General features: G+C 35.5%; 1 protein-coding gene across 12 annotated transcripts in view; it reads left to right on the forward strand.

The window, feature by feature from the left end:
- Window positions 1–13,848, forward strand: part of HACL1 (2-hydroxyacyl-CoA lyase 1) — a 55,420-nt gene that overhangs the window by 6,274 nt on the left and 35,298 nt on the right. For 10 of the 12 annotated variants that reach the window (XR_003971674.2, XR_003971676.2, XR_003971675.2 and 7 more), the window contains 6 exons: window positions 215–295; window positions 2,431–2,503; window positions 4,678–4,755; window positions 5,570–5,664; window positions 7,430–7,542; window positions 8,260–8,395. Coding sequence is in view for 8 of the 12 variants with exons in the window: in XM_032594666.1 (XP_032450557.1) it covers window positions 215–295; window positions 2,431–2,503; window positions 4,678–4,755; window positions 5,570–5,664; window positions 7,430–7,542; window positions 8,260–8,395 (576 nt within the window). In the remaining 4 variants the exon portion in view is untranslated. The remainder of the gene's footprint in view (window positions 1–214; window positions 296–2,430; window positions 2,504–4,677; window positions 4,756–5,569; window positions 5,665–7,429; window positions 7,543–8,259; window positions 8,396–13,848) is intronic. The other 2 variants (XM_030329001.2, XM_030329006.2) reach the window with 1 other exon arrangement.

Below are 13,848 nucleotides of genomic sequence, written 5' to 3' on the forward strand. Positions count from 1 at the left end.
GTCTCTTCTTTCTTGCAGGAAGACTGATACAATCTTTCTTTTGTTTCTTTTATAATTCACAAAATATTCTAATAATTACTTTACCAATTGTAGTAAAGACCTGAATGTCGTTCCTTTGAAGTCCAAGAAAGTTGCCATGTTTCCCCCTAAAGTGATATAATCACCTGTTCCACTTGACCTGCTTTTAATAAAATAAATTCTGTTTTGCTTCTAGGCCTGGCGTATGCCTTGTTGTTTCTGGCCCAGGTCTCATCCATGCTTTGGGTGGTATGGCAAATGCAAACATGAACTGTTGGTAATTAAATTGCTGTTACTGAAAACATTTTCTTAAATGTCAGTGTGTGATTTTACCTACTGGAACAACCAGTGATCTAGCGTGAGAAGACCTGGAATCAGGTGCTTGAGGGAATGGCTTGGTAAAAAATTAAATTAAAAATAGTATTAGGAAGAACAACAAAAAAAAATCAGTAATCTTACTTAGAGGTAAACACATTTTTGAGTTTTTGGAAAACTTATGTGTAGAAGCATATGGGAATACACGTATGCTTAATTCATTAAGTCTCCCTTGTGTATAAACCTTCTTTCAAGTAACATCTTCCTTCATTAAGATATAAACATTTCTAGGGGTGCCTGGCTGGTTTAGTTGGTAAAGCATGGGACTCTTAATCTCAGGGTCATAAGTTCAAGCCCTACATTGGGCATGGAGCCTACTAAAAAATAAAAAAGATATAAGTGTTTCTTTAAAAATTTTTTTTTAATGTTTGTATTTATTTTTGAGACAGAGACAGAGCATGAGCAGGGGAGAGGCAGAGAGAGAGGGAGACACAGAATCTGAAGCAGGCTCCAGACTCTGAGCTGTCAGCACAGAGCCCGACATGGGGCTCGAACTCACGGACTGTGAGATCGTGACCCGAGCTGAAGTCAGACGCTTAACCGACTGAGCCACCCAGGTGTCCCAAGATATGTGTTTCTAAACGTATGTGTAGAAGCATATGGTGATAGCTCTGTGTTTAACTCATAGAAACTAGACAGTGTATAACATGTCATTCATATTCATCTTTCATTAAGATAGAAGTGTTTATAAACTTACGTGTAGAAGCTTGTGGGAACAGGCTTACGCTTAACTCATTAAAACTATACTGTATATAAACCTTAAAAAAAAACCAACACGTTTTGGAGTGTGTGTGTATATGTATGTGTATGTGTCTCTCTATATATGTGAATGTGTGTGCAGTTCTCTTTAAGTGCAGAATTATTTTTAAAACACCTCAGCTCAGAATGTAAGAATGTATCCAGTTCTTTATCTTGTTTTGCATAAGTAGCAAGACACTTGAAATTCTTAGATTTTTTGAGTTTGCTTTATAAGCTCTTTAGTACTTACTCTTTGACCTTGCACTTAACCCCATCTTTGGGGTTAACCAGTAAGGTCATGTTAAAAGGAGTTATGTTCTAGTCAATTCATAAAACATTTAATCTTCCTTCATACAAAGAAGTATCATCCTAGTATGAAGGAAGAGTAAATATTTAGATATTATTTATACCAACGTCCTAGTAGGAAGGACATTGTCCGCTTTCTTGCCAGATGCCTTCTTTCCTTTCTTCTTATAGTAGTTTAGAAGTAAAAACTAACCATGTGGAGGCCATAAAGGGAATCCCAACAAAACTCCAAAGATTGAAAATATACAGTATTTGTAACTTGCAGTTCTTAGAGGAAATGGTTTTAAATGAATCTGTTACTAAAGAAGATCAAAGATCTATGCTTTAGCCAATAAGATCATGTTAGAGGGGGTTATGTTCTAGTCAATTCATAAAATATTTAATCTTCTTTAATACTAGGAATATGAAAGAAGATTAAATATTTTAGTGTTATTTAGACTAATGTCCTAGTAAGAGGGCATTGTTCATTTTCTTGACATATGCCTTCTTTCTCCCTTCCTAGTCTTTCTCTTTCTTTACCTTCTTTAGGGCCTGACTTTGTTTTTCATAACTTTTAAGTTTGCCATAACTTTTCTTCTCCTTGAAGGATAAGATTGGATTATTGGTGTGGAGTTTCTTTCACTCCATCATTTCCAAATAGACTCACTTAGGAAGGTGTGAAAAACAATTGTTTCCTCCTCTTAATCCCAAGACTAATAATGGGAAGGGCATAAAAAGTTATTTTACATTATCACAGGTAGAGATTTAGCATCATATCCAGAAGGACTTGGGAAGAGGGAGGCATGGAGGAAAAGCATTTACTATAAATTTCAGATTTTTCTGAAATTAAGGAATTAAAGAAGTGTTCTCTCATATCTGGTTGCCTACTAAATATTTAGTTTGTTGAAATTTTCTCTGTCAACATACATTGCTGTTTACTTATTGGGCACTTTCCTCAGTATTTTACATGTCTATCTTATTTGTAATTCTCTTTTAAAACAACGAATTTTTCAGGCCCTTGATTGTGATTGGTGGTTCTTCTGAAAGAAGTCAGGAAACTATGGGAGCCTTCCAGGAGTTTCCTCAGGTATCCAACTCTAAAATTGTTATTACAGAGTTTAGTAGCATAAATCAATGCTATTAAGATTTAATGAGAAGAAAAAAAAGATTTAACGAGAAAAAATAAAAACCTATCTGTAAAATAAACAATGACAATAAATAGACATATTTGAGATAATTTAAAGGTGATTTTTCCTTAACTACAAGATAATCTCAGTGTGGATATTAAAGAAGCTCAGTCTCTGCCTGCTTAGGAGCAGTCTTCCAAGAAATACATCCTTTTTTTTTTTTTTTCCTTAATGTTTATTTTTGAGACAGGGAGTGGGGGCAGAGAGAGAGGGAGACACAGAATCCAAAGCAGTCTCCAAGCTCTGAGCTGTCTGCACAGACACTTAACCGACTGAGCCACCCAAGCACCCTAAGAAATACATGTTTTTAACAGGCTTTTACACTCTGAAAATAAGTCTTAAAGATGCAGGAATAAAAATGGTGTAGGACAATGCCTCTCAAACTTTAAGGAAGTAAAAAATTGAGAGGAAAAATCCTACTTAAAATGACTATCAGGAAAAAATAAAATGACTGTCAGTAGACTCTGGACAAGTTCATTTTTATCTTAGAAAGCTGAGGAAAGAAAATATTTAAAAATTTCTAAAAACTTAAAAGAATTTGTCAACAAGATGGTATAGTGGGATTTTTTTTTTTTTTTTTTTGCTTTTCTACATATTTAATACAGGTGCAACAGAGGTATTCATAAATAGATGCATAAAACAAAATGCTGCAGGTTTAAGAATCATTGTAGAAACAAATAGGTGAGAGTGAATGATTAACTCTTAAGCATTTATTTACCCATTCATAGTACAAAGTTATGAGCAAAGTTAAAACCATTAGGCAGAGTCTACTGGTTAATCATAAGTCATTGTGAGAACCTCAATATAAACATAGAATTTTATATATGGTTTAAATCATTGTAAAATTTTAGATCTTGGCATAGTTTGATGCAAAAGTTATATTTCTGTCCTCTTGAAAGGGAATTGAAGTTTTACTTCGTCAATGGCAAAGAATAACAATGGCTATTTAAAAGATGCTGATAGGGGCACCTGGGTGGCTCAGTTGGTTGAGCGTCTGACTTCGGCTCAGGTCATGATCTCACAGTCCATGAGTTCAAACCTGCGTCAGGCTCTGTGCTGCCAGCTCAGAGCCTGGATCCTGTTTCAGATTCTGTGTCTCCCTCTCTCTCTGCCCCTCCCCTGCTCATGCTCTGTCTTTCTCTGTCTCAAAAAAAAAAAAAAAAAAAACATTTTAAAAAATTAAAATAAAAGATGCTGATATATTTGAGAAACAAGTAGAGCAGATAAGTTATTTAAAAGGAAATTTAAGATTGCTATAGAAACTTTATAGATGAAAAGAAAGCAGAGATAATGTCCATTGCAGATATTTTTTTCCTGAAAAGGAAGATGAAATAAGTTTATTAGATGAAATGAGAAATTTGAAGAGAAAGATCACTACATTTGATTTAAAATCTAAATACTGTTTTTGTGGAAATACTGCCATGACCAGGAAGAGACTGAAAATCTTAATTCCTTTGTGCTTGTGGGACTAAGACTACCAACTGTTCCATAGATTTCATACCAAAAAGTATCAAGAGACACCATTTCTATATAATGCCTCAGGGAACCTTAAACAGTGAAAAATTAACAATACTGAACTGCACATCCCAAACAGCATAGCAGTAAAATATGTAACAGGAAAATTGGCAGAAACGTAAGGTTAGATTATCATTGTAACAACATGAAACAGATGAAGTTTTGTATTCCTGGCTATGTAATTTTTGGGTCCAAGATATGCTCATTTTAATTTTTAGTGGACATGATCAACTTCCCTTCTATTTAGACTTTCACCAGCAGCTTAGGAGAGTGCCTGTTTTCCTGTGTGGAGGTAGACGCTGAATATTATCAAACTCTTTCTTTTTTGCTAGTCTGAGAAGTGAAAATGATGTCTTGTTTTTTATTTACTGTCTGAATCATACTGAGACTTAAATTTGATTGTGCTTTGCATAGGCTTTACAGAAACAGCCCAAGTAATGTATTTTCTCCATCTTTTCTCTAAACATAATAGGAAGTAATGAGTTAACGTTTTGTCTTCCTTCAGAAGAGTAATATGATCTATAAGCTGAATTTTAAGGGATTTTCTTTCTGCATATAGGTTGAAGCTTGTAGATTATACAGCAAGTTCTCTGCCCGGCCAAGCAGCATAGAGACTATTCCCTCTATTATCGAGAAGGTAAAGTATTTAATTACAGGTCCTCCAAGTCAACTGGTTTTTCTCAGTTGCTCATACCTGTGTTATTTTTATTCTCAATAGAATGAGCAACAATTTAGTATATATTCAGGCAGTCAAAAATGATATAAAGAGCTATGTACATTTTAATTTTGCTGTCATTTAATCATAGACACAGAGATAAAATAAGTAATTTTTGAAAAAAGTTTCTCCTTAAGTTTTTTAAATTATTATTTTTTAATTACAGAAAAGTAAAAAGAAAGATAAAAGGAGACCCTGAGTTCCCTTTCTGTCATGCTTTTCCAAAAGATTATGTTTGAAAATTATACTAATGTATATAAAACTGTGTCTTAGTTGATTAAACAGCGTATTATAAAGTAATTTTAGTTGGCCAACATTGGTATGTGGAGTTATGTTTGAGCTGTTTCAAAACCATGTGATACATATTACAACATCACAGTTGGCCAAGTCTTTAGGATTAGGAAGCAGGGAAAAGTACATGTTACAGAGTAAAGACTTGGCAGGCAGAGCTTGGTGGGTAATTTCTAAGACCAATGCGTGCTACAACATGAATTTTAAAACCTTTGGCGAGCATTTTCTTTCATATCTCTCCCCTTTAAAAAAATACTTTTAAAATATATATTTCAATAGAGGGCATTTCAGTTTTAGTTAAAATTGTTTATTTCTCCAGCTAAGGATGTCCAGAAAAATTAAAATCGTATTCCTTTCACAATTTTAATGATCTTTGAGTGAATTATGTATTTCAGTTATGTAATGAGAGTTTTAAAATATTTTCTTCTATTTGTAATAAATTTAGGCAGTGAGAAGCAGCATTTATGGTCGTCCAGGTGCTTGTTATGTTGACATACCTGCAGATTTTGTGAACTTGCAGGTGAATGTGAATTCTGTAAGGTAAGGAATAGTTACACTGGAGTTCTTTCTTAATTGTGTTATTATAATGTTTAACTTTTTCACAGATTACTTAGCAGTTTATAAATTAATCTTCATTTGTCTTAACTTTTGACAATTTAATAATTAAACTAAATCCTGGCCAAAGGCCTGGAGCTTTCTGAGCACTCATTTTAAATTATTCTTCTAATAGCTATAAATAATACATCACCATCAATGTAGTAGGGGTTATAGTCTTCATAGTGTAAACCAAGAGATCAGGCGACTGTTGAAAAATTCTTTAGGACTCGGCATAAAAAATTTTAGTCTTTCTGTCTGTCTCTGTGATTTAAAAATATTCCAACTCAGGTGTTACTATGATTTGCCATGTTCCCTTCTTCCTTAAATAAACACTGGGTGAATAAAGAGTATAAGAAACATTTTTCACTGGGATCAAAGTCACCTCAGATAAGGATGGATACTTAGGTTAATGCATCACCCTGGGTACCATTTAGTATATTCTTGCTGTTGTGGACCCAGTGGTTCTCCAGTGACTACAGAGAGACGGTGTGTATTTCTGTGTATTCAGTATACCAAGGAGTTGCTTCTCTTGGTGTGAGAGTCATCTACTCTGCATAATACCTGAACATGATAAATGCATTATTGAGCGGAGGGAAGGCAGAGATGAGTCTCTGGTAAGTTAACTCTGTAAGCCTTCTTTAAAATTTTTGTAAAGGTTGAATGTCTTTTTTGTATTATATGTTCAAATTTTGTACAGTGTGCAATGTTTATTCAAATAAATGAAAACACTGAGGATTTGGTGTCTAGAAATACTTAACTATAATTTAAATTTCTATGCTAACTATACTTAATATTTCTTTTCTAAGGCATGTTGTATACTAAAATATTGACTCTCCCAGTGAATGGAAATACAGTGAGGTAGTTAAAAGCATGGGCTTTGGAGACAGAATGACCTAGTTCAATCCAGTCTCTGCCACATACCATCTGGGGACGCTGGGCAAATTACTTTGAGTTTTTCCCCCAGTGGTGATATGGAAATAAAATGCCTAACCTCATTGTTTTGAAAATTAAATGAGACTAAATGACACATAGTATTAAACACTGGCTTTTAGTATGTTTTTACTGTTATTACAACAAGAACTATTACTACAATGTAAAACCATTGATTCAAATTTCCTGTCAATGAATTACTCACTTGATTGGTTTTAGATGGTATTAGGCAATAACTTAATTTACTAGGTGTGATAGGGACATTATGGTTATATAGGAGAAAGTCTTTATATTTTAGAGCTGCATGGAAAAGCTTTTAATTGCCTATAATTCTCTTTAAAATGGTTCAGGAATGGGGCGCCTGGGTGGCTCAGTCGGTTGAGCAACTTCGGCTGAGGTCATGATCTCACGGTTCATGAGTTCGAGCCCCGTGTCGGGCTCTATGCTGTCAGCTCGGAGCCTGGAGCCTGCTTCAGATTCTGTGTCTCCCTCTCTCTCTGCCCTTCCCCTGCTCGCACTCTGTCTGTCTCTCTCAAAAATAAATAAAACATTAAAAAACTAAAAAAAATAAAATGGTTCAGGAAACAAATTTATGTACATATTTGTGCGCGTACGTGTGAAGCAAATGTGGTAAAATGATATTAAGTTGTTGAATATATCAGGTGGATATATGGAGTTTATTGTACTGCTTTTTTTCTACCTTTTTATATATTTGTTATTTTCACAGTTAAAAGTTTAAAACTTGCCTCTTTTAATGAACAGAGCTCTTCACTTCCAGGTACATGGAGTGTTGCACGCCACCTCCTGTTAGTATGGCAGAGACCTCCGCTATATGTATGGCAGCAACTGTTATTAGAAATGCCAAGAAGCCCCTTCTTATCATCGGGAAAGGTAGCATTGATTGGAACTCTAAACTTTGCCCAGCTGTCAAAAGAATGTTGATTCTGTTTAGAAATTGTCTTCATTACTTATTAACATATCTAATATTCAAAATTGGAGTATGAGTTCTTTTCATTTAGCATTATTTATTAATTTTGAAATCACAGAATTATTCTAGAATGCCCAGAGATCTTACCCTTTTAAGGGAATATCTATTCTATTTCTTCAGTTCTATGCATGAATTATGGTTTCTTCCACTATAAAAATAATATGTGATCATTATTAAAAATGTTGGAAAATCCAGAAGATTAGAAAGAAGAAATCCCTTCTTCCAAAGACAACTATCTTAAAAATTCATTTTTGTGTGTATATTTTGTATATTGTGATCACACCATATAGACTGTTTTAGTTATATTGGTTATTTCATTTAATATTATAACAACATTTCTTCAGTCTTAAATTTTTTTCCTAAGTATAATTTTAATGTCTGCTCATGTATATACTAATACTTCACTGGTAGATACTTAAATCTTTGCCATTTTTTTTGTTTGTTTAGTATAGTTGTGACAAACATGTTTGTGCTTAAAGCTTCTTCCATATATAGGCTTTAAGATAGATTCCCAGGAAGAAAATTTGAGAAGTTCTAAAAGCAATTTCATGTGAACTGTTTTAAGAATCACAGTGCCTGGAGCTTAACTGACTTGTCTAATATGTTTGCATTTCTTGTAGGTGCTGCTTATGCCCATGCAGAGGAGGGTATCAGGAAATTGGTGGAGCGGTGTAAGTTGCCGTTCTTGCCCACCCCCATGGGAAAGGGTGTTATCCCTGATAACCATCCGAACTGTGTGGCTGCTGCCAGATCCAGGTGCGTGGCATTCTAGAATTTGAGTACAATGGCCTGGCAGATTTTAAGCTAATTTAAATTATTTTGTGACTTTAATGAATCTAGGAGAAGTTCTGAAATGTAATTTTAAGCACACCTGTTTCTTTTTAGACTTTTCAGCACTTTAAAGATGTTGCCCACTGCCTTCTGACCCTCCTGGTTCTAGATGAGAAATCTGTAGTCGTTTGAATCCTTGTTCCCCTACATGTAGTATGTTCTCCTGTGCCTGCTTGCAGGATTTTTTCTTTATTTTTGGTTTTCAGCAGTTTGATTATATGTCTAGGCATGGTTTTCTTTCAGTTTATCCTTGTTCTGTAATCTTCAATCTGTAAATTAATGTCTTCCACCAAATTTGTAAAGTTTCTGACCACTATTTCTTAAATATTTTTTCTGTACCAATCTCTTTCTCCTTTCCTGGGATAATGCAAATTGTAGACATTCTGATACTGTCCCATTGGTCCCTAAATATCTGTTCAACTTTTTTTCATCTTTAAAGTAGTTTATTAGAAATTTCTTATATGAAATGTTTTTTATTTTTATTTTTAAATAAATTTTTTATTTTATTTACCTTTTAATTGAAATATCATTGCTATGCAATGTTGCATTTGTTTCAGGTATACAACATAGTGATTTGATAGCTCTATACATTATGCTGTGTTCTCCATTCAGTTCTTTTCAATGCTTTTGTCTCTTTTATATTTTATATTTCTCTTTTGAGAGCTTCTATCTTCCCATTTATTTGAAGAGTATTTTTGTTCACTTTATGGAGCATATTATAATAGCTGTTTTAATGTCCTTGTTTACTCATTATCTGAGTCATCACAGAATGGATGTCTTTTCATTTCTTTTGAGAATTGGTCAAATTTTTCTGGTTCTTTCATATATTGAGTATTTTTGGAATGTATCCTAGATTTTAAGTACTACGTTACAAGATTCTAGGTCCTATTTACATCCTCTGTTGAATGTTGATTTTGTTTGTTTTAGCAAGCAGTTAGTCTGGTTAGGTTCAGACTGCAAGGTCTTACTAGAGGGGCAGTAGCTCCAGAGTCAGTTGAGTTTCAAAGCCTTTGCTGTGTTTGTCCACACATGCAAAGCCCAAGGGTGAACCCCAGTCGTGTGCCAGTTCCTCTCCAGAACTAGGGGTTTCTTTTCCCCAGAGTGACACTCTGTAGGACACCCCCTGCCCTTTCCAGGAGTCCCTTGCTGCTGCCTGATAGTACTGCACAAACAGAACTGCCTTTGGGGCAAAGTAACAGAAAGAAAGAAAGATAAAAAGTAAGGGGGATTGTCCCCATACTCTTTACAGTCCGAAGGGGCCCCTTTCCTGGTTCTTCTTGCCTGAAAAATGAAGTCTCTCAGAATGTTAGCTGCTGGGGATCTACCATGATACAGCTGTGCAGGAGGGCCGCTCCCAGAGCATGGCTGTGAGAGCAAAAAAGGAGAAAGAAAAAAATCTGAACTTCTCCCTGTCGTGCTCCTCCCTGGCTTTCAGGGTCCCTTTGTTTGGTCACCTGTCCAAAAAAACAACGTTTCTCCCCAAGTTTTTGTTACCCTCCAGTTCTATAACCAGCACCGCCCTGAGTCAAAGCTACAAAGTAAAAGAGAGGGAAATAAACCTTAGAAACTCACACCTTGTGTGAGTCACTTCTTTGACTCCTTTCCCCCACCCATCTACTGTTGGTTACTTTTCAGAATCCTCAGGCAGTTACTTTTTATATTTTGTTCCCAGTTTTCCATTGTGATTAGAGAGCTAGGCTACAGTGGGCTTACCCAGTCTTGGCTGGCACTAGAAGTCTCTCCTTTTTAGATTTTTAAAACATACATTTGATAAACTATACATTTTTCTTTTAATTTCTTGAAATTTCTTTATTATGAAATATTCTAAATAATACAAATGAGAGGTCATTTAATTAACACTTATATAACTGCCACTCAGCTTTATTAAATATAATGTAATCTATTAAGTAATATGTAATATTAAGTAATCAAGTAATATGTCATTGCTTTGGTTTTTTGTTTTTTTGTTTTTTTTAGGAAAGAAAAAAATTACAGATTCATTTGTAGTCCTCTGAATAGCTTTTCTGATCTCATTCCTTCCTCCCTGCACAGAGTTCACCATGGTTATGCATTTGGTGCTTTTCATAATCTCATGCACACACTAAAATTAACATTGAGGGTTTTTAGAATGTAATTTTTGCTCATTTAATGCTATCTTAAATAGATTATACCTTAATCTATACAAGTATAGACTATACCTTTACTTTTTTTTCATATTGGTATACATTGTACAGTAAGCAAATTCTTACCCTGTTAAGGTTTTAGTGTGTGCATGTGTATATTTATATATTTGTATTTTAACTTGGCTTGAGCTGAAGTTTATCTTCATTCCATCAGAAGTTTAAGAAGGTAATATTAAACACATGGAACATTCTCCAGAATAGATCACATACTGGGACACAAATCAGCCCTTGACAAGTACGAAAGACTTAGATCATACCATGCATATTTTCAGACCACAATGCTATGAAACCCAAAATCAACCACAAGAAAAAATTTGGAATGACCACAAATACTTTGAGATTAAAGAACATCCTACTAAATAATGAATGAGTTAACCAAGAAATTAAAGAGGAAATTAAACAGTGCATGGAAGCCAATGAAAATGATAACATGACAGCCCAAAACCTCTGGGATGCAGCAAAAGCCATCATAAGAGGGAAGTATGTAGCAATGCAGGCTTTCCTAAAGAAGGAAGAAAGGTCTCAGATACACAACCTAAACTTATACCTTAAAGAGCTGGAAAAAGAACCCCAAAACCACCAGAAGATGGGAAATAATAAAGATTAGAGCAGAAATCAATGCTATTGAAATTTATTTTTAATATGAAATTTATTGTCAAATTGGTTTCCATACAATACCCAGTGCTCATCCCAAAAGGTGCCCTCCTCAATCCCCATCACCCACCCTCCCTCCCCCATCAACCCTCAGCTTGTTCTCAGTTTTTAAGAGTCTCGTATGCTTTGGCTCTCTCAGTCTCTAACCTCTTTTTTTTTTTTTCTTCCCCTCCCCATGGACTCAATGCTATTGAAATTTAAAAAACAAACAGTAGAACAGATCAGTGAAACCAGGAGCTAGTTCTTTGAAGGAATTAACAAAACTGATAAACCTATAGCCAGATTGGTCAAAAAGAAAAAGGAGAAGAGCCAAATAAATAAAATCCAGAATGAAAGAGGAGAGATCACAGCCAACACTGCAGAAATACAAACAATAATAAGAGAATATTGTGAGTAATTATATGCCAATAAATTAGGCAATCTGGAAGAAATGGAAAAATTCCTAGAAAAATATAAACTACCAAAACTGAAACAGGAAGAAATAGAGAATTTAAACAGACCCATAGCCACTAAAGAAATTGAATCAGTAATCAAAAATCTCCCAAAAAACAAGAGTCCAGGGCTGGATGGCTTTCCAGGGGAATTCTACCAAACGTTTATTTTTTTTTTTAATTTTTTTTTTTAACGTTTATTTATTTTTTTATTTTTTTAATTTTTTTTTTCAACGTTTATTTATTTTTGGGACAGAGAGAGACAGAGCATGAACGGGGGAGGGGCAGAGAGAGAGGGAGACACAGAATCGGAAACAGGCTCCAGGCTCTGAGACATCAGCCCAGAGCCTGACGTGGGGCTCAAACCCACAGACCGCGAGATTGTGACCTGGCTGAAGTCGGACGCTTAACCGACTGCGCCACCTAGGCGCCCCAGTGTTTATTTATTTTTGAGACAGAGAGAGACAGAGCATGAACAGGGGAGGAGCAGAGAGAGAGGGAGACACAGAATCTGAAACAGGCTCCAGGCTCTGAGCTGTCAGCACAGAGCCTGATGCGGGGCTCGAACTCACGGACCATGAGATTGTGACCTGAGCCGAAGTCGGACGCTTAACCGACCAAGCCACCCAGGCGCCCCTCTACCAAACATTTAAAGAAGAGTTAACACCTATTCTTTCGAAGCTGTTCTAAAAAATAGAAATGGAAGGAAAACTTCCAAACTCATTCTACGAGGCCAGCATTATCTTGATTCCAAAACCAGACAAAGACCCCACTAAAAAGGAGAACTACAGACCAATTTCCCTGATGAACATGGATGCAAAAATTCTCAACAAAATACTAGCCAACCAGATCCAACAGTGCATTAAAAGAATTATTCGCCATGATCAAGTGGGATTTATACCTGGGATGCAGGGCTGGTTCAATAACTGCAAATCAATCAGTGTGATACATCACATTAATAAAAGAAAGGACAAGAACCGCATGATCCTCTCAATAGATGCAGAGAAAGCATCTGACAAAATACAGCATCCTTTCTTGATAAAACCCCTCAAGAAAGTAGGGATAGAAAGAGCATACCTCAAGATCATAAAAGCCATATATGAAAGACCTGCCACTAATATCATCCTCAATGGGAAAGAGCTGAGACCTTTTCCCCTTACGTCAGGAACACGACAAGGATGTCCACTCTCACCACTGTTATTCAACATACTGTTGGAAGTCCTAGCCTCAGCAATCAGACAACACAAAGAAATAAAAGGCATCCAGATCCACAAGGAGAAAGTCAAACTTTCACTCTTCTCAGATGACATGATACTCTATGTGGGAATCCCAAAAGATTCCACCAAAAAACTGCTAGAACTGATCCGTGAATTCAGCAAAGTCGCAGGATATAAAACCAGTGCACAGAAATCGGTTGTATTTCTATTCTATACACCAATAATGAAGCAGCAGAAAGAGAGATCAAGGAATTGATCCCATTTACAATTGCACCAAAACCCATAAAATACCTAGGAATAAACCTAACCAAAGAAGTGAAAAATGTATGCGCTGAAAACTATAGAAAGCTTATGAAAGAAAATGAAGAAGACACACACAAAAAAATGGAAAAATATTCCATGCTCCTGCATTGGAAGAACAAATATTGTTAAAATGTCGATACTATCCAAAGCAATCTACATATTCGGTGCATCCCTATCAGAATAACACCAGTATTCTTCACAGAACAGACAATCCTAGAAATTTGTATGGAACCAGAAAAGACCCCGAATGGCCAAAACAGTCCTGAAAAAGAAAACCAAAGCTGGAGGCATCACAATTCTGGACTTCAGGACTTCCATACTCTGGAAAACAGTGTGGAGGTTCCTCAAAAAATTAAAAATAGAACTACTCTACAACCCAGCAATAGCACTACTAGGAATTTATCCAAAGGATACAGGAGTGCTGATTCATAGGGGCACTTGTACCCCAATGTTTATAGCAGCACTTTCAACAATAGCCAAATCATGGAAAGAGCCCAAATATCCATCAACTGCTGAATGGATAAAGAAGACGTGGTTTATATATACAATGGAATACTACTTGGCAATGAGAAAGAATGAAATCCTGCCGT

This window comes from Lynx canadensis, chromosome C2, assembly GCF_007474595.2.
Source record: "Lynx canadensis isolate LIC74 chromosome C2, mLynCan4.pri.v2, whole genome shotgun sequence".
NCBI lineage: Eukaryota > Metazoa > Chordata > Mammalia > Carnivora > Felidae > Lynx > Lynx canadensis.